The 19644-nt window shown below is 32.6% G+C and overlaps 1 protein-coding gene across 1 annotated transcript in view; it reads left to right on the top strand.

Moving 5' to 3' along the window:
• Positions 1 to 664: 664 nt before the first annotated feature.
• The window catches only part of LOC129941385 (F-box only protein 32), a 52607-nt gene continuing 33627 nt past the window's right edge, over positions 665 to 19644 (top strand). The window contains exon 1 of the mRNA XM_056050010.1: positions 665 to 1468. Coding sequence (XP_055905985.1) covers positions 1365 to 1468 — 104 coding nt within the window. The 5' untranslated portion in view covers positions 665 to 1364. The remainder of the gene's footprint in view (positions 1469 to 19644) is intronic.

Here is a 19644-nt window from a genome sequence, read left to right as displayed (position 1 = left end):
GATTGACTCAAATAGTTTAGGTATTACAGATAGTTTAGCAATAGGTCGGTAGTTAATTATTTCGTTTTTAGGATCTTTTTTGTGTATTCGTATTATGAAGGAGCTCTTCCAGATAAAAGGAAACAGCGAGTTACTTAAAGACGTTTTGAAAAGAAAACATAACGGGTGTGCTAAATATGCAGCACATTTATTTAAATGGATGATGGTACACCGTCGGGACCAGGACTAAAACATTCTTCAAGTTGTGGGATACTATTAAGGACAGTATCTTCACTTATAACGAAATTGATAGAATTTAAGTTGGGGAAATTTATAACAGTGGTGGATGTGTTAGGAAAACCATTCTGTATTTTTCTTATAAGAAATAAAAACTTTCCAAAAATTCAAATAACCTTAATGTCCTCAATTAGTTTAAAAACTCAACCTCTCTTCCAAAAAAGTTTTCATGCAAACACTTTTTTAAACTCAATTCTAAAATGTGCTGCAACATATTGCACCACCCTCCAAAACAACTTTTACTGCTTAGATTTTCCTCAAACCTCCACGCTCCACCATCCATCCCATCGTGACCGTGCCGCCGCCGTCGCGTCGGCCGTGTACCGTGAGTAGTATATTTTCCCCAATTTTCACAAAATGCATTTCTCAGACATTTTCCACCAACTCACCATCTAACCGTAGCCGTCCATATCCGATCCATCATAGCCCCAGTTTAGTTCCCTTTGGCATCTCTTACGGATTCGACGTTTTGGTCGGCGCTAGTCGTATCGTATCGTATCGTGGTTTTGATTTTGACTTTTTCATTGGGTTTGCTGTTGGTCGTGCGTCGTCGTCGTCGTCACAATCGTCTACAAAAAATAATCTAAATGTTGAATTAAATTAGAATTTCAATTTCAAGCCCAGAACAAATTTTGCTGCCGCGTAGTTCGGCTCGTCCGTCTATTATTTTCTCACTCTACCTAATAATTGTTTTTGTTTTTATTTTGTTTCCTTCGTATTAAAATCATTGTTGTAAAGTACAAGAGTAGTAGATTCGTGTTTTTATTTTTGTATTTGTTTTGCTCAATCAGCTGTGTACCCCAACAAAGAGTGTTTTCATATTAAAACGAAAAATAGAATTACAAGAAAAGAAAAACAAGCGATTGCCCTTTTAAATATTTGAAAGAAAAAAAAAAGTTCTTCTCCTTTGTGTTTGCCACTTAAAAAGATTAAACAAACAAACCCATTTACCGTTAATCTGTTTAGCCATTAAAAAATAACGAAGCAAATCAGTTTTTCGTTAAATAATTTATTTGAAATTGGTCAAATTTGTCAAATTCACGTCGTCGTCGCGAAAAAACAAAAGAAACTTTCGCAAGCTCAAGAAAATGCCATTCATTTCAAAAGACTGGCGTTCGCCTGGCGAAGCATGGGTTAAAACGGACGAAGGATGGGAAAAGTTGAAGGTGCTTGAATGTGGAAAACGTACAAGGTATGTGCGAATACGAATATGAATACTGCGAAGCAGAGAAGATGATTTATCTGTACAGAAAACATAAATGTCATTAATTGTGTAGTTTTCTCACTTCACCTTTCACGTACCGTACCTATACGTCTCCATCTGAACTATATCTGCATAATGTATCTGTAAATGTCTACCTATTTTTTAATGTTGTTGTTTTATTTAAGTTTATAATTTAGCTTTCTTTGTTTCATAATTTCATCATGTGAAAACTGAATCGCGGACCTCTACCTCTCACCTTTAATGTTACTGTGCTCCAGCTCCAGTCTCGTCAATCCATTCCATAGTGTCTATAGGTACATCTCTATCTTTAGCTTTTCATAAAACGAAAGCAAAACAATATAAGCTGGAGACCAAGACCATCAAGACTAAACTAACTAACGAACTATAAAACAACAACAAACAAAACACAACACTTTTGATATGGAATTGGGATTGTTGGGGAGGCAATGACAATGGGGGGACTAGACAAGACATATTGCTGCACACGACAGTCGTGTGTTTAGGCTTATAATAGTTCCAGTAACTATTTTTTCTTTTGTTTTTGTTTTTGTTTATTGCGTAAATTTTAATTAGAAGGGGAAAGACAGTAGAAGAATATGAAAAGGGGAGAAAAATCCAGGGTTCGGTTTAAAGTGCATAAAGTGTTGTGAAGGTTTTTGAAAAGGAAGTTAACTACAACTTAAATTTCAAATTAGTATAAACCAAAAAGCTCAAACATAGTTTCCAAATATCAGTTCAAGTTTTGACACTATGAAAAAAGGGAAATGTCAAGTACATCAAATAAAGTTCAAAATCATCTTAACCACTTGCTGGTGACGTAAGGTCACCAAAATGAAGCAAAAAAATCTCTCTTGTTTTAAATTATATCTTACTACCTTTAAGTATTAGCGGTCTTAAATTCCGTAACTTAGCTTACATAAGGCGCCAGTTATAGCTATCATTTGACAGGTCCAGACGAGATAAGGGACTTGAAAGTTAGGCAAGTTTCTAGTATCTGATTGGATTGGCCAGCTGCCCAAAAATTACCTTCCAATTAAGGCAACTTTAATGGAAAGTTGACTGGAAAGTGAGTCAAGAAAAATCTCCCTAACTATTAATTCAAGTCCACTTCTACCAAAATGACAGTTGATCATGTTTTTTCATTCAACTGAAAGCTGAACTTTATTACTCTATGATTTATTTATTTTTTGCACAACTTCATTTAATGCTTTCTGTAAAAGGGTTCCTTGTCAAATTAGAAAAGAAATAACTAATATTATTTAACAATACAGAATACAAATCGTGATGGACTTGTTACTTGGCTGAGGACTGCTTTGTAGACAATAATTTTGTTGGTACTTTTTGTGCTATTAACTAACAGCAGAGGTTTTGTGAAGTAAAGTTCGGAATTTGAAACTCTTGACACTTGAAAAACTGACTCTTTGCCTTGGTCAAAATTTACGTTCAAAGAATTAAGTTGACTGCAAATGAAGTCCCTTATGTTACCTGAACCTGACCATTTGTTTTTATCATTGAAAACAAATATTGGACTTTTTTTTGACAGCCCGTTTATAGCTTTTATTAAAAATGTCTGTCATTGGAAAAAATGTCCTGATTGAAATCTACCGACAAATTTTTACTGACAGAAGTCTGTCATTAGAATTGTGTGAAATTGTAGCACAAATCAGTGAAATGATTCGTTTCAGCTGTGTATCAGCTGTTCAGGAAAATTAGTTTCCGTCCGGAAAAATACATTTTTAAAGAAAAATAAATGTGCAATTAAACCTTTTTTTCCTATCGATCAGTATATAATTTTCATTTCTAATCGATGGGAAACATAGCCAAATATCGGTTCAAAAATTTTCCCGGATCGATTTGAATGATAGCTATAACTAACCCCTAAGTTACCTATTAGAATCTTAATGCGAACCGAATATTGCCAGATCGTAATTTTTAATCATGGAAGCTGGAAAACTGTTAAGGCTTATAGGGCCAGACTCAGACTGAGAGACTATTTTTAATTTAATTAGTATGTTGTCGTTAAATATGTAAGCTTTTACCGAAAATATCTTGTTTAAGTCTTTCGTATATTTTCTTAGCTTTTTGAAAAGTACTTAGTTAGTTTTTCACTTGACCACTGGTTAAAATAAAAAATACACTGTTTTGCTTTTTTCTGTTTAAGATCGTTTTAACATGAAGGGTTTAAAAAAAAGAGTAAAATAAAATCTGAAATCTTTTTTGACTCATTCAGTTTTTCAATATTTCGTTTTCGATGTTTTTGTATTGGACTTTACTTTTTAAAACCTTAATGTTGTTTAAACATTTTTTTTGTAGTTTTCCCTAGTTTGTAAAGGGTTCGTGAGATATCCCTAAGCTAAAATTCAAAAAACTAAAACTACCAAACAGCAAAAATCTCCTATTTAATATTTCCAAATTAAAATACTCAAGTATATAGTGAATCACGCAGTTAAATCGTAATATTTTATTACAAAGCTTGATCAGAAGTATTATTGTTACCACGGTATGATGTCATTCAAATGCCATAGAAGTTACTGGAAATTAGGGATTTTGAGTAATTTTGGGGATTTGAGCAATACAAATTAATGAAGATTTATTCCATCTAGATTTTCTCTTTGAAGATAATGGCAAGTTGGATTAGTTATTTTTTTAAAGGTATAAAACTTTAAGTTGGCAACACTATTTTCATTGGTGGCCATTTTGATAGCTGTGTAGTGATTTATTTTTAGTTTGGTTTGACATTTAGACATAACAAAAAAGAACTGTCGCCTAAATAACGCTTCCAAATTGTGCAAATTTATTTCGAAAATCATGGTTCTGTTGGAAATACAAATACTCGTACATCTTTTTGTTGTAACTTTATAGTTTTAACTGTAAGAGAAACTTATTTTGTACTCAAAACAAATTGAGTCATTAGATATTAGTGTAAAAAGGGAAGTCAAAATACACCGTTATGCATGTGATCAATTTGTTGACCTTATTGCAGTTGACTATAAATGTGACTCAAGTGTAGTGAAAATCGAATTTTTCTTATTATTTTTAATAGAAAATTAAATTATTTATTTATTTATTTATTATTAATAAATTTATTTCGAGTATATTGAATATTTTGCAAAAGATATTGTAACATTTCGGTTTCTGAAGACATTTTATATTTTCCTTGTTTTAATGGTAGATGAAAGAACTCAGTAGCTTCACAATTAAAGAAGTGCAAAGGCTTATTGTTTTTAAGGAAACTCATGGAGAAATTTCTCGAAAACTAAGAGTTTAATTGGGAATGATATCAAACATACAAGAGAATATGGAGGTCCAAGTTGAAAAAAAATCGATCAAAAACCAATTTTGAATTCCATCTTTCAAAGGCGTATTGTGAGGCAAAAAAAGTATGGCGTACATGATAATGTGGTTCAGGTCAATAAAGGACTTAACCTCAATGATTAGATTAATGTAACAACTGAAGCTGTGAGAAAAAATTTGCGCAAGAGCGGTTTTCATGGACGAGCTAAAATAAAGAAGCCACTTTTGACAGACCGTCATAAGAAATTGAGGTTGAACTTTACTTTACAAAAATTATAGTGTAGGTGATTGGGCAAGGGTAATTTGGTCGGATGAAACAAAAATAAACCGTTTTGGATCTGATGGCCGTCAATCGATCTGGAAGAAACCTGGTGAACGAATAAGCGATCGGATCGTGAAACCACCACTCAAATTTGGGGAAGGAAATCTTATAATTTTAGGCTGCATGCATACGGAAGGGGTCGGTGAATGCATAAATGTGGTAGGTCGCATTAATGCGGAACAATGCATCAGCATTTTGGGAGAAAACTCCCAAGATGGAACAAAAGTGTGTCGGGCATCATCTTCCATCAAGATAATAATCGGAAACACACAGCCAGAATTACTAAAGCGTGGCTGGAAAACAATCAGTTTGAGACACTTGATTGGCCACCACAATCTCCTGACCTCAACCCGATGGAACATCTTTGGGTTAAGGTTAAACGTGTGTTAACGGATATGCCAGGAGATTGTCCAGATTTACAAGCATTATGGCAAAGAATTCAAACTGCTTGGCAAAGTATCAGCTCGAATCAATGCAAAACGTTAGTTGAATCCATGCCCAGAAGAATAAAAGCAGTAATCAACTATTATGCTATTTTGTTACTTTGTAAAAAAAATCGTTGAAAAAACTGGATAGATGAAAAGGTTTTAACCAGAAAGTTACAGTCAATGACGACCATTATTTAGCCATGATTACTGAATTTTTCGTTCATCAATTGAACAAACATTATGCTGTGGTTTCAACAAGATGGCGGCATGGCACGAAGGAAATATTTAGTAATCGTATAGTTTCACGTTACGGACCTGTGAATTATCCTACAAGCTTCCAGAAAATTTTTCAAGTACCTAAAGTTAATTTTATATCAATTCTTCAAATCATCTTTGTAAACTTTCCATATGAAGTTTTTGTAATGGGTCCCATTTGTCCAATTGAAAATTTTGACATTTCTAGACGTTTTAAGGTCCCTAGAGTCGAATTAAAAGATTTTTAGAAAGATGTTCGTACGTCCGTATGTTCGCAACGCTCCAAATAAATGTTGATATACAGATAATAATGCAAAAGGGCTCGAAAATGGGTGGTTTAAAAAAAATGAAAATTTTAGTTAACCCTAAATATTTCACGAACCAAAAAACGCTTGAGCCTTGAATTAAATTTTATATAATATATTATAAAGTGATACCAAACAAATACATTTTTGGAAGAAAATCCAATTAACGTTTTTTTTTGTAAATAAAAAAAACTGAAAAAAATGTTGTCACCCCGAAAATTTTACGAACAAAAAATGATTTTATCTTCAAAACAATTTTGAGCAACGAAAAATAACGTTTTTGATATCAGGTAAAATTTTGAAAAAAAACGAGTTTTTTTTACAAAAAATAAAAACCCAAACAAAATTAATACAAGATGGTAAAAATAGATTTTCGACTCAATTATCTTTTCAAAAATTTGAGATATAGGCGTCAACTAAATTTTATTTTATAAAATATATGGTTTTCAATATTCAGTAGTTTTTATAAAAATCAGTCGGTTTTTTAAAACCGTGGTGTTTTTTTTACCATACCAGTTTGAAAAAAGGTGAACATTTTGGTTAACCCTAAATATCTTACGAAACAAACGATAGAGACTTGAATTAAATTTTATATTATATATTGGTGATATCAAAGAAGTGTATTTTTTTAAGAAAAAAAAATCCATTTAACGTTTTTTTTTATAAATCAAAAAAAAACTGAGAAAAAAAATTTGTCACCTCCAAAATTTAACGACTTAAATATGATTTCGTTTCATATCGGTTCAAATATCTTTTCAAAAACTTGAAATTAAGGCTTCAAACTTATTTTATCTTATAAAAAATATTGTTGTCAACATTCAGTAAAATTTTGAGAAAAATCAAATTGACAGTTTTCTTACAAAAAATAAAAACCTAAAAAAATGTATAAAAGTTGATAAAAATTGATTTTCGACTCAAATATCTTTTCAAAAATTGTAGATATTGGCTTTAAACTACGTTTATCTTTCAAAAAATATTGTGCTTAACATTCAGTAAAATTTAAAAAAAAATCGAATTGACAGTTTTTGTACAAAAAATTAAAAACCAAAAAAAATTTAACAAAAGTTGGAAAAAATTTACTTTCGACTCAAATAGCTTTTCAAAAATTAAAAATATTGGCTTCAAACTTATTTAATTTCACAGAAAATATTGTTTTCGATATTCAGTAATTTTTATATAAAAATCCAACCGTCCGTTTTTACATAAAAAATAAAATCCACAAAAAATAGTACGCACATTTGGTAAAAATTGATACGAGTACATATAGACAAACTTTTAAGCAAGACAAATCGAAAGACGGGATGGGAAGTTATCAGTGTGAGTTGCATCCCAGCCTCTTTTTACTTGCTACATATAGGAACTAAATATATGGCAAGTTTTGCATTCGTGCAAAATTTCGAAATCGAGATTTTAATCAAACATGATATTACGATAGTAGAGAAGTCGAAAAAAGTGGGTCCCGCGATTCCGTCCGGTCGGTTTTGTCTGTCTGTCCACGCTCCTACAGTCTAAACCATTGGGCCGATTGAGGTCAAACTTGGAAGTTAAGATTTTGAGCAGATTCGCGTTAGGCGTTTTTTTCATTTTTTTTTTAAGATCAAAACTAACAGTGGCTCCCATACAAATTTTTTGGTCAAAAAACGAAAATTCGAATTTTCTCTAAAACAAACCGATACATTTTTTTTTAATTTTCTCTAAAATTTTATTTTTTAACTTTGCTTCCTTTTATAAGAAAAACATATTTTGGTATTGCTCAGAAATGGTACCGTCCATAGAACCGTTATTTTGTTTTTTAATTTTCTCAGCAACTTATGAACCGATTTCAATAATTTTTTTTCTGAATAAGCTCTTATATTGCTTGAACAATATTTCATTATGTGCCGACGCTAAAAATGGTAACCAATTTGCTGTAGATAACTTCGAAAAAACAACAAATCAATAACAACTAACGAACAATCCACCACAACAAATGCTAAAAGTCAACCCCAGCGAGCCAATTATTAATAACGAAGACAATTTTATAATAGATAAACTGAAGAATAAACCTCCAACCCGGTCGGCCACCGTGGAGGATTTCGGCCAACACCCCCCCTTTTATAAATTTGCGGAAAGCATCTCACTAAACAAAAAACATACAAACAAAAACTACTATACTAATAAAAGCAATACAGGTACGAAACCCTTATACGTAGCAACTCTAAACACACTAACTCTCAAATCAAAAGAAAAATTTGTTGAACTAGAAAACGCGCTTAATAAGATACACTGGGATATAATCGGTTTAGCAGAAGTAAGACGACAACGCGAAAGCATACAAGAACTTAACAACGGAAATATATTTGCTTACTTCGGAACTAAACAAGGCCTTTATGGCGTCGGTTTCCTTATAAACAAAGAGTTAAAAAAGAATATTCAAGAAATTAAAGGATTTAACGATAGGATAATAGGAATGAAAGTCAAAGTAGAGAATTGTAACATATCCATCATACAAGTCTATGCACCAACTGAGAAAGCAACTGATAACGAGATGAATCGCTTTTGCAAGACACTGGAAATAGCAACAGCACACTTTAAAACACAGATTTTACTGATAATCGGTGATTTCAATGCCAAATTAGGTTTCAGGAAAAATGGCGAAGAAACCATTATGGGAGAATATGGCTACGGTAATCGAAATGAAAGAGGTAGTCGTCTTATCCAATATATTTGGCAACAAAAACTTATAGTTGGAAACTCGTTATTTAAAAAGAAACCGCAAAATCAATGGACCTGGAATTCATTAGGCCAAAAGTACAAAAACCAAATAGATTTTATTTTTTGCAATAAAAGATCAATCCTTAAAGATGTGTCCGTACTTAATAACTTTCAATTCGAATCGGATCATCGAATAGTACGCGCGGAGTTGTTAATCAACCATAAAACTAGGCAACTTCATAAAACTACAAGAAAAGTATTAACAAAATCGATAAGTACAGATATAATCAAAAGTTATAATGCTGATCTTCAACAACGATATAACATCATATCAAGGTTAATTGAACCTACTCGAATAGCATATAACAAAATGGAAAAAACTATAAAAGAATCTGCAGACAGGTATATTCTCACTGCTGTATCTCAAAAACAGCAAAAACTATCGAGTGAAACTCTAAATATGATAGCACTTCGTAATAGTATTAGAAAAAAGACCAATCTAAATGCCCAAGAAAAACAAGATTTGAAAAATATAAGGAAGAACATCAAAAAACGTTGTCAAGAAGACATCCAAAAATTCAATGACAACCTCTTAAAGACAGTAATCGAAGAAACGAGATCAATAAAAAAGGCAAAGTGTGCAATCCAAGATTATAAAGAGTGGATAACAGCAATGGCGGATAATGATAAAAGAATTCACGAAAGGAAGAATATTAACCAAATAGCTACAAACTTCTACATTGATCTATACAAAACACGCATAGTAGACACTGATGATATATTTCTAGAGCGACAAAACCAGGAAGAAGATTTTCCACTATTTCTTAAAAGTGAAATAGAGCGAGCAATAAATAGTTTAAAGAATGAAAAAAGCAAAGGAAACGATGGGATATTAGCTGAATACCTAAAGTTCGGCAACTTTTCACTGGCCAACTGGTTGACTACTATTTTCAATCAGGTTTTGGTCACCGAGGAAGTCCCAGACCAATGGACGAAATCGGAAATAATTCTCATACAATCAACAATTATCGCCCGATAAGCATAATATCATCGATATACAAGGTTTTTGCGAAGTGTTTATTTGAGAGAATGAAAACCACTCTTAATTTAAATCAACCTTTTGAACAAGCCGGTTTTAGATCAGGTTTTTCAACAATAGACCATCTACAAACCGTTAATCAAATAATTGAAAAATGCAAAGAGTATAACATCACAATATACTTTGCCTTCATCGATTTTGCAAAAGCCTTTGACACAGTAGAGCAAAGATTTATTTGGAAGGCGCTTCTCAATCAAGGTGTAGACGAAAAAATAGTTCGAATCCTAAAGAAAATGTATGACAGGAGCACATCCCACATAAAAACGGAATGCATCGGATCAGATTTTAAAATATCGCGAGGTGTTAGGCAAGGAGATCCAATTTCACCAGCACTGTTTTCCGCAGCCTTAGAAGGAGTATTTAGAAAGCTAGACTGGGAAGACAAAGGATTAAAGATAAATGGCAAATGTCTCTCAAACCTCCGATTTGCCGATGACATTATAATTATCGCAAACAGCAGTGAAGAACTTCAAACGATGCTAAACGAACTATGCTCGGAATGCGAAAATATTGGGTTGTCAACAAATCAACAGAAAACTAAAATTATGACAAATGGTGCTTATGATCCAGTTAGTTTTAATAACAATATACTAGAATACGTTGAAGACTACACATACCTTGGTCAGATTATCTCATTCAAAGACAAAGAAAAAAAGGATATAGAGCAGCGAATGACGAACGCTTGGAGGCAGTTCTGGAACGTTAAGCATCTTCTTACATTGAATATTTCGAATAAAACAAGGAAATATGTGTTTGACTCAACAGTTATTCCAGTCCTCACCTATGGGTGCCAAACTTGGCAAGTCACGAAAAACACTGAAATGAAACTCCAATCATGTCAGAGAGCAATGGAGAGAGCTATTTTGAACGTTCATATTGCCCAGCAAATTAACCATCAGAATATAAGAAGTCAAACTAATTTTGAAGACGTTAGACACAGGCTTAAGAAACTCAAATGGGAATGGGCAGGACATGTAATACGTACACCTGATAATCGATGGACAAAATTAGTAACCGAATGGATACCCTTAGAAAGCAAAAGAAGCGTAGGTGGACAACATAAACGCTGGAAGGATGACATCCGAAAAATATGCCCACTTTATTGGAGAGAAGCACTAGATAGAAGAAGATGGAGAAGTCTGGGGGAGGCTTATGCTCAGATAACCTAAAATTATACCTCTCTTTTCAAATAATGTATATATTTAAATTAGTTTTAAACCTTCATTGAATTATTTGTTTCTTGTAATTTAATTAATTTTACGTACACATACTTGTTTAAATGTAATGTAAATATATTCAATCAAATGGTAATTATAAATTATTGTAAATTTTAAAGTATTAATGAGTGAATAAAGCTTGGAATAATAATTTCATTATCAAAAGTGCATTTATTTATTGTTTGGATTTTTAAAAAAATATAGATTTTTTTTTTCAAAATTCGATATCTCATAAACGGGTAAACATTTTTTTACAAAATTCAAATGCATAGCGTATATTTTTAATCTCAAAGCAACTGCATACCAAAAATATTTTTAAAACAAAATTGAAAAATTTTATATACAAAAAATTAATTTAAAAAAAAACTGCTCTAACGATTTTCAAAAGAAAAAATTGAAAAATCAACGGTTTTTTGATTTATTAAAAGGACAAACTTATTTTTCAGGTAAAATTTTGAATCTCAAAATATTTTTTTTATTATTTTAATTTCAAATCAAATCAAATGTGGTGGCGCAACAGTCCGTTGTGAACCAGGGCCTAGTGACTTACAACTCTCAACCATTCCTGTGTGTGAGTACTGTTGTCAGGAATGGAAGGGACCTACAATTTTAGGCCGAATCCGAACGGCTAGTTTGAGAAAGCACTTTTTCATGACAAGAATTACTCTTGAAGGAATTGTCAATTCCTAGCAAGAGGCAGTACCCGCGAATTTTTTTTTTTTTTAATTAAGGTGGCACAGGCAGGGATTGAACCTAAGGCCCCTCCTTGCATGACAGTCGAACGCACTAACCATCATGCCACGGGTACTACATTTTTAATTTAATAATTTTTATTTTTAGTAAATTATTTTGGCAAAATTTTAATTACATTCCTATAAGAATAAGGTTGTTTAACACATATTTTATTTGCTTTCGATTATATGAAAGAATAAATACTTAGTACTAGTAAAAGAAACGTACAACCTCTACAACTACTGCTTACGTGTCAATTCATAACTTAAATCCAAAACGCACAAGAGCCTGACTGTAACCAACACTTGATATATATAATAGCAATTTCTTGAACTTTAACGAAAAAAATAAACTGAACGGAATAACTCCATGTTTGCGCTGAAAACTTGTAGGAAAGAAGGATACCTACCAATGACATTCTTTCACTATCATCATATCTATCTATCTGCATAAAGCTGAGCACGCGAAGTGAACTATTTTATGTTCGTTTAAGACACCTACCTAACTACACAATCAATAGGTGATTGCTTTACAATTTAAACATACATATTCTTCCTTTTTCTTATCTTCAGATAATTTACTTTCCATCCTGGTTCTTCTAACATGAAATTAAAATAAGGCTATCCAATTAAACGAAATAGTTGAATACATAAACAATTGTTTTCGTTAAGTACGGTTACAAATATATTTCACTTGCGGGATGAAATGTCCTAGGATAAGTTGTATGGATGAATTGCTGGTTTTTTTGACAAATCAAATGGCATTTATATCTTTGAAGACAAACTTATTTTACAGATATATTTTAAAATCTTATATAAGTACTTTTTTAAACAGACTTTTTGCATACAGTAGCAAGTTCGTGCGACCCAGTCGTGCATTTTATTTTATATTCCGTATTAAATTTCTTTATCTCTATAAAGTTAATTAAAAAGATTAAAGTGTGTTTGTACTTTTGTTGTGTATGGTCCGAACCCTATTTCTGGTAAGGCTTAAAATAAAATATAAAAACGAATCTTTTTCATGACTCCCCCGCTACCCCCTCGTTATATGTTAGTAGTCCTACAAAATTAATAACGTACAAATAAACCTCCCTATAAAAATTGGCAAAGTTCTTGGCGTGCTTTCTTTCTCCGTTTATTTTGTATTATTTTTACAAAGTTGCTATTTTGGCTTCGTCTACAACTCTCAGCTATGTAGCTTCCCATCTACAATCTAGCAGCTACTCTATCTCTGGCCATTGCAAAAACCTGCTTCTTGACAGACGGCACGGCGCAATGAGGCACAAAAGTCATTCTACTCTACGGAAAAAGATGTTGGTGGTGTAAATGCACTTGTCAGAGCAGTGTGTCTGTGACTGTGGCTGTGACTGTGCCTGTGCAGTATGCAATCCCATGAGCTTTAATCAAATAATTGAGTTGAGTTGAGCGTTCTACGCCACGATTACATGTACGTACCTTCTAGATCTAGATGAAGAGGTAAATGCGAAGTATATAAGTTTATTATAAAGTTTATTATAAAAACAAAAACAAAATAAATTCAAAAGCTTTTCAAGCTGCAAATTCTACTTGGGTGTTGAGTATAGTACTGCTTATAGGGTGACATTGAACTATTTTTTGTTTGTTCGTTCGTTGTTGTACTTTTTTGTATTCTATTTTTATTGTTAAATTTAATTTAACCATGGACTTTTTTTTCACACAAGGCTCTACAGCCAGAAAAAGCAAAACCTATAGAGGAGAAGTTTTTCACTTGGCGTATTTTAAACCCAAATATACTGCGTATCGATTTATAGAAAAGGGTTAGCGAAAAGGAATTTGAGTGGATGTTAAATATATATGTAAATAATGAGATTTGAAATCCTTATTTTATTTTAGGTAAAATCAATACAAGAAAAATGTTTGGAAAAAAAAGATTACGTATACGCCACGGTGACTAAGTCACAAGTTGCGTATGCAAACAAATTTCCAAAATCTCGTGGACACGAAATAGTTACTTGAAAAGTTTTTAACATAAAACAAGGACAACACAATGTACCAAATAAAACTTGCTCAATATGTTATGTTTTTGGGTTATTTACTTATTCCACAGTTAAATAAAATAAATTAAATAAGGTTTTGAAAAGAAGAATTTTTGTTCAATACAATTATTTTTATTTTGTTTACAAATTCTTTTCGTTGAACTTTGAAGGCTTGTGTAGACAATGTTTTGAACTTCAATTTTCTTATAATACCTTAAATTTAAGTGATCTTTGTTTGCCTAATTATTTGATATTCATTTATCAAAATTAAACACAATTTAAAAACTATTTCAGTATTAAGTGCTTCATTTTTAAAAAAAAACGAATAATTTTTAGACAAACTATAAATGAGTGCAAATATTTGACCGGATTTTGGTCTTCACAGCATTTAAACGGTGATTTTTTAAGAGCTTGAGAACTTTAAAAAAAAACGCATAAAATCTGCAAAATCTCATCGATTCTTTATTTGAAACGTAAGATTGGTCCATGACATTTACTTTTTGAAGATAATTTCATTTAAATGTTGACCGCGGCTGCGCCTTAGGTGGTCCATTCGGAAAGTCCAATTTTGGGTAACTTTTTCGAGCATTTCGGCCGGAATAGCCCGAATTTCTTCGGAAATGTTGTCTTCCAAAGCTGGAATAGTTGCTGGCTTATTTGTGTAGACTTTAGACTTGACGTAGCCCCACAAAAAATAGTCTAAAGGCGTCAAATCGCATGATCTTGCTGGCCAACTTACAGGTCCATTCCTTGAGATGAATTGTTCTCCGAAGTTTTCCCTCAAAATGGCCATAGAATCGCGAGCTAAGTGGCATGTAGCGCCATCTTGTTGAAACCACAAGTCAACCAAGTTCAGTTCTTCCATTTTTGGCAGCAAAAAGTTTGTTAGCATTGAACGATAGCGATCGCCATTCACCGTAACGTTGCGTCCAACAGCATCTTTGAAAAAATACGGTCCAATGATTCCACCAGTGCACAAACCACACCAAATAGTGCATTTTTCGGGATGCATGGGCAGTTCTTGAATGGCTTCTGGTTGCTCTTCACTCCAAATGCGGCAATTTTGCTTATTTACGTAGCCATTCAACCAGAAATGAGACTCATCGCTGAACAAAATTTGTCGATAAAAAAGCGGATTTTCTGCCAACTTTTCTAGGGCCCATTCACTGAAAATTCGACGTTGTGGCAGATCGTTCGGCTTCAGTTCTTGCTCGAGCTGTATTTTATAGGGTTTTACACCAAGATCTTTGCGTAAAATCTTCCATGTGGTCGAATAACACAAACCCAATTGCTGCGAACGGCGACGAATCGACATTGCACGGTCTTCAGCAACACTCTCAGAAACAGACGCAATATTCTCTTCTGTACGCACTGTACGCATTCGTGTGGTTGGTTTAATGTCCAATAAAGTAAACTGAGTGCGAAACTTGGTCACAATCGCATTAATTGTTTGCTCACTTGGTCGATTATGTAGACCATAAATCGGACGTAAAGCGCGAAACACATTTCGAACCGAACACTGATTTTGGTAATAAAATTCAATGGTTTGCAAGCGTTGCTCGTTAGTAAGTCTATTCATGATGAAATGTCAAAGCATATACTGAGCATCTTTCTGTTTGACACCATGTCTGAAATCCCGCGTGATCTGTGAAATACTAATGCATGAAAATCCTAACCTCAAAAAAATCACCCTTTATAATGATTTAATAAATTATTCTCTGAAAAAAATAAAATCCAAGACTGAGAAGCACGAACTTGCTCCTGTATGCAAAGTGTCTTTTTAAAAAAGTACCTATATAAAATTTAAAAATATACCTCTAAAATAAACTTGTCTTCGAATATATAAATGCCATTTGATTTGTCAAAAAAACTGCGCGATTCATCCCAAGACACTACTCATCCTAGGACAATTCATCCCGGAAATGAAATATACTTGTAAGCATATTTAACGAAAACAATTGTTTGTGTATTAAACTAGTTTGTTCAAAGCTTTTTCCTTTGGAAAGTTTTATTTAAATTTCATATAAGAAGAACCGGGATGGAAAATAAATTATCTGAAGATAAGAAAGAGGAAGAACATGTATGTTTAAATTGTAAAGCGATCACCTATTGGTTGTGTAGTTAGACAGATGTCTAAAACGAATGAGCAATAGTTCATTGGCGTGCTCAGCCATGTTTATGATAATAATGAAGGAATGTTATTAGTAAGTAGAATGTTCTTACTACAATCCAATCATATTCCCTCTTTTCTACAAGTTTTCAGCGCAATCATGGAGTTATTACGTTCATTTTATTGTTTTCGTTAAAGTTTAAATAAAAAGGTACAAGAAATTGCCATTCATGTGTTCTTTACAGTCAGGCTCTGGTGATCTGGTGAGATGGGAGGGGATTACATTTAATGCTGTTAAAATAATTTTAAAAAGAAAGAGGCTGGGATGCGACCCACACTGATAACTTCCCATCCCGTCTGGCGATTTGTCTTGCTTAAAAGTTTGTCGTCTATATGTACTCGTATCAATTTTTACCAAATTTTCGTACTATTTTTTGTAGATTTTATTTTATGAAAAAACGGACTGTTGGATTTTTATATAAAAATTACTGAATATTGAAAACAATATTTTCTGTGCAATAAAATAAGTTTGAAGCCAATATTTTTAATTTTTGGAAAGCTATTTGAGTCGAAAATCTTTTTTCCAACTTTTGTTAATTTTTGTACAAAAACTGATTTTTTTCAAAATTTTACTGAATATTGAAAACAATATTTCTTATAAGATAAAATTAGTTTAAAGCCAATACCTACAATTTTTGGAAAGATATTTGAGTCGAAAATCAATTTTTACGAACTTTTATACATTTTTTTTTTAGGTTTTTATTTTTTGTAAAAAAACTGTCATTTCGTTTTTTTAAAACTTTGTCCTAGTGTTGAAAACATTTTTTTTATAAGTAAAATTTAATAAAAAGCTATTATCTTAAATTTTTGAAAAGATATTTGAGTCGAAAATCATTTTTTACCAACTTTTGTAAATTTTTTCCGGTTGTTAATTTTTTCTAAAAAAAACTGCCAATTCGATTTTTTCAAAATGTTACTGAATGTTGACAACAATAGTTTTTGAAAGATAAAAGTAAATTAAAGCCAATATCTCAAAGTTTTGAAAAGATATTCGAGTCGAAAATCAATTTTTACCAACTTTTACAAATTAATTTTTTTTTAGGTTTTTATTTTTTGTAAAAAAACTGTCAATTCGATTTTTCTCAACATTTTTCAAAATGTTGAAAACAATATTTCTTATAAGATAAAATAAGCTTGAAGCCTAAATTTCAAGTTTTTGAAAAGATATTTGAATCGATATTCAATTTTTACCAATTTTGAGTAATGTTTTTGTTGGATTTTTATTTTTTATAAAAAAAACTGTCAATTCGATTTTTCTCAAAATTTTATCAGATTTCAAAAATATTGTTCTCCGTTGCTCAAAATTGTTTTGGAGATGAAATTATATTTTAGTCGTTAAATTTTGGAATTGACAAATTTTGTTTTCATATAATTCTTTGAGATCACGTTACAGTTTATTATAAAAAATTTAATTCAAGTCTCTAACGTTTTTGGTTCGTAAGATATTTAGGGAATGATCACCTTTTTCTTAAACTGCTATATGGTAAAAAAAACCACCCACGCAATTTTCTTGAGAGCCCTTTCTGCCTTATTATCTGTACAACAAAATTTATTTGAAATCGATATCTTTTCTGGTTCTTGAGCTATGGACAACTAAAAAAACGTCGCGAACGTACGGACGTACAAACGTACGTACACACGCACGCACAGACATCTTTCTAAAAATCATTTATTTCGACTGTAGGGACCTTGAAACGTCGAGAAATGTCAAAATTTTCAATTTGACAAATCGGACCCATTACAATAACTTCCTATGGGAAGTTAAAAAGTACGCCATTACTAAAAATAGACAGATGCACGCTTCAACAACGCATTTAAGTTGTCAAAATTCATTATAAATTTCCTACGTGTCAAACAGCCAATTCTAATTTTTCAAAAAAAGTTTTGAAAGGAGCTGTTCGATATTCTGTATTTTAAAATACTGTATGGTCAAAATTCTGTATGATTAATATTCTGTATTTCAATATACTGTAAATTTATAATACTGTGTCTCAAAATGCTGTATTGTCAAAATACTGTATCTCATAATACTGTACAATTCTGAAAGTTTTGACAGATCAATTAGTTTGGTGCAATTGTTGATTATTATAGGAACAATTTATGTACAAATGTGAGAAAGATACAATTAACTAAGAAGAAAAAAATGGTAAAAAAAAATAAGAATAAGTGTTCTAGCGATGTAAATGTTTCGATTATAGTTCTGTCACCTATCATTTTTAAAGCCCTTTTTTGAATTCTATCCAAGAGATTTAAAATTGTTTTTTGGGGTACCTGCCCAGACATGCGAATTATATTCAAGCTTTGGACGGATGAAGGCTTTGTAAACTACAGCCAGCTCAGAAGGGGTGAAAAATTTCTTGCATCATCGGAAAAATCCTAAGCAACTAGCAGCATTTTAAATTCTACCCGGTTTCTGATTCCCCATTGGACAATGCTGTCTAGATCAGAATTTAATGAGCTTATCATACGCTGCCGTTGAAGTTCCCCATCCGAAGGACAAGGATGTGAATCTAGAAACAAGTATGAGAAGCTGAGGGTACTGTCGTTGGCGAAGCAGTTTAATAGATTAGAAGTGGCAGACATAAGATCTTTTATGAATATTAGGAACAGATTCGGAGACAAAACGGAGCCCTGGCGGACGCCAGCATTTATTTTATGAATTTCAGTCTTGAAACCATCCAATACAACTTGTAGGTTAGAAAGGTAATTTCTAATCCAACGAAGAAGGGATTCATCAATACCAAAATCACGCATTTGGACGAAAAAGGGCTTGGTGCCAAACTCTATCAAATGCTTTTAAAATCACAAGTGCAATGATCTTACTTTCTCCAAAACGATGTAAAGATTTGTTCCACTGTTCGGTGAGATGAACCATGAGATCACCAGTGGACCTATTGCTACGCAAGCCATACTGTCGGTCATTAAGAAGCTTCCGTTCTTCGATATATTTCTTGAGCTGATAATTTATCATCGTTTCCATGACCTGGGAAAGAAGGGACTTAAGTACAATTAGATGATAGTTTGAGGGGGAGGAGGATTCGCCTTTTTTAGGGACAAGCTGGACAAATGCGGTTTTCCATCCACTCGGGAAGAGACCTGTAGAATAGGACAGATGGAAAAGCTTACGTAGTGGTTTTGCCAGCGGTGAAGACCACCTCTTCAGAACAATAGGGGGTATACTATCCAGGCCAGCAGATTTGTGTATGTCAAAGTCTTTCAGTACTCTTTCGACTGTACGAGTGCGAAAGAAGATACGTCTCATAGAATCGTTTACGCTCTCAAGAACAGGAGGACTCATGACACTATCCGGTAGCGTCGAATTAACAGCAAACTGTGCTGCAACCAAAAGCCATTTCATTTTAACAATCGAGCTTACATAGGGAGTGTCATTGTGGACGAGCGGTGGAACCGAGGATGACGTGGTGTTTCGTACGTTTTTTACAAATGACCAGAAATTTGTACTACCTTTGGGACATTGTAGTATTTTTTGCCTTAATTTCTAATCATGCAAAAATTTTGTTCGCCTAATATGACTATTACAGGTATTTCTAGCTTGTTAAACTTATTCTGGTTTTCCTCAGTCGGGTTGGCTTTATAACAACGGAAACTTAAA

Source organism: Eupeodes corollae, chromosome 1 (assembly GCF_945859685.1).
Source record: "Eupeodes corollae chromosome 1, idEupCoro1.1, whole genome shotgun sequence".
NCBI classification, from domain to species: Eukaryota; Metazoa; Arthropoda; class Insecta; order Diptera; family Syrphidae; genus Eupeodes; species Eupeodes corollae.
Note: the sequence above shows the minus strand (reverse complement) of the source record. Positions and strands in the feature narration are given on the sequence as shown.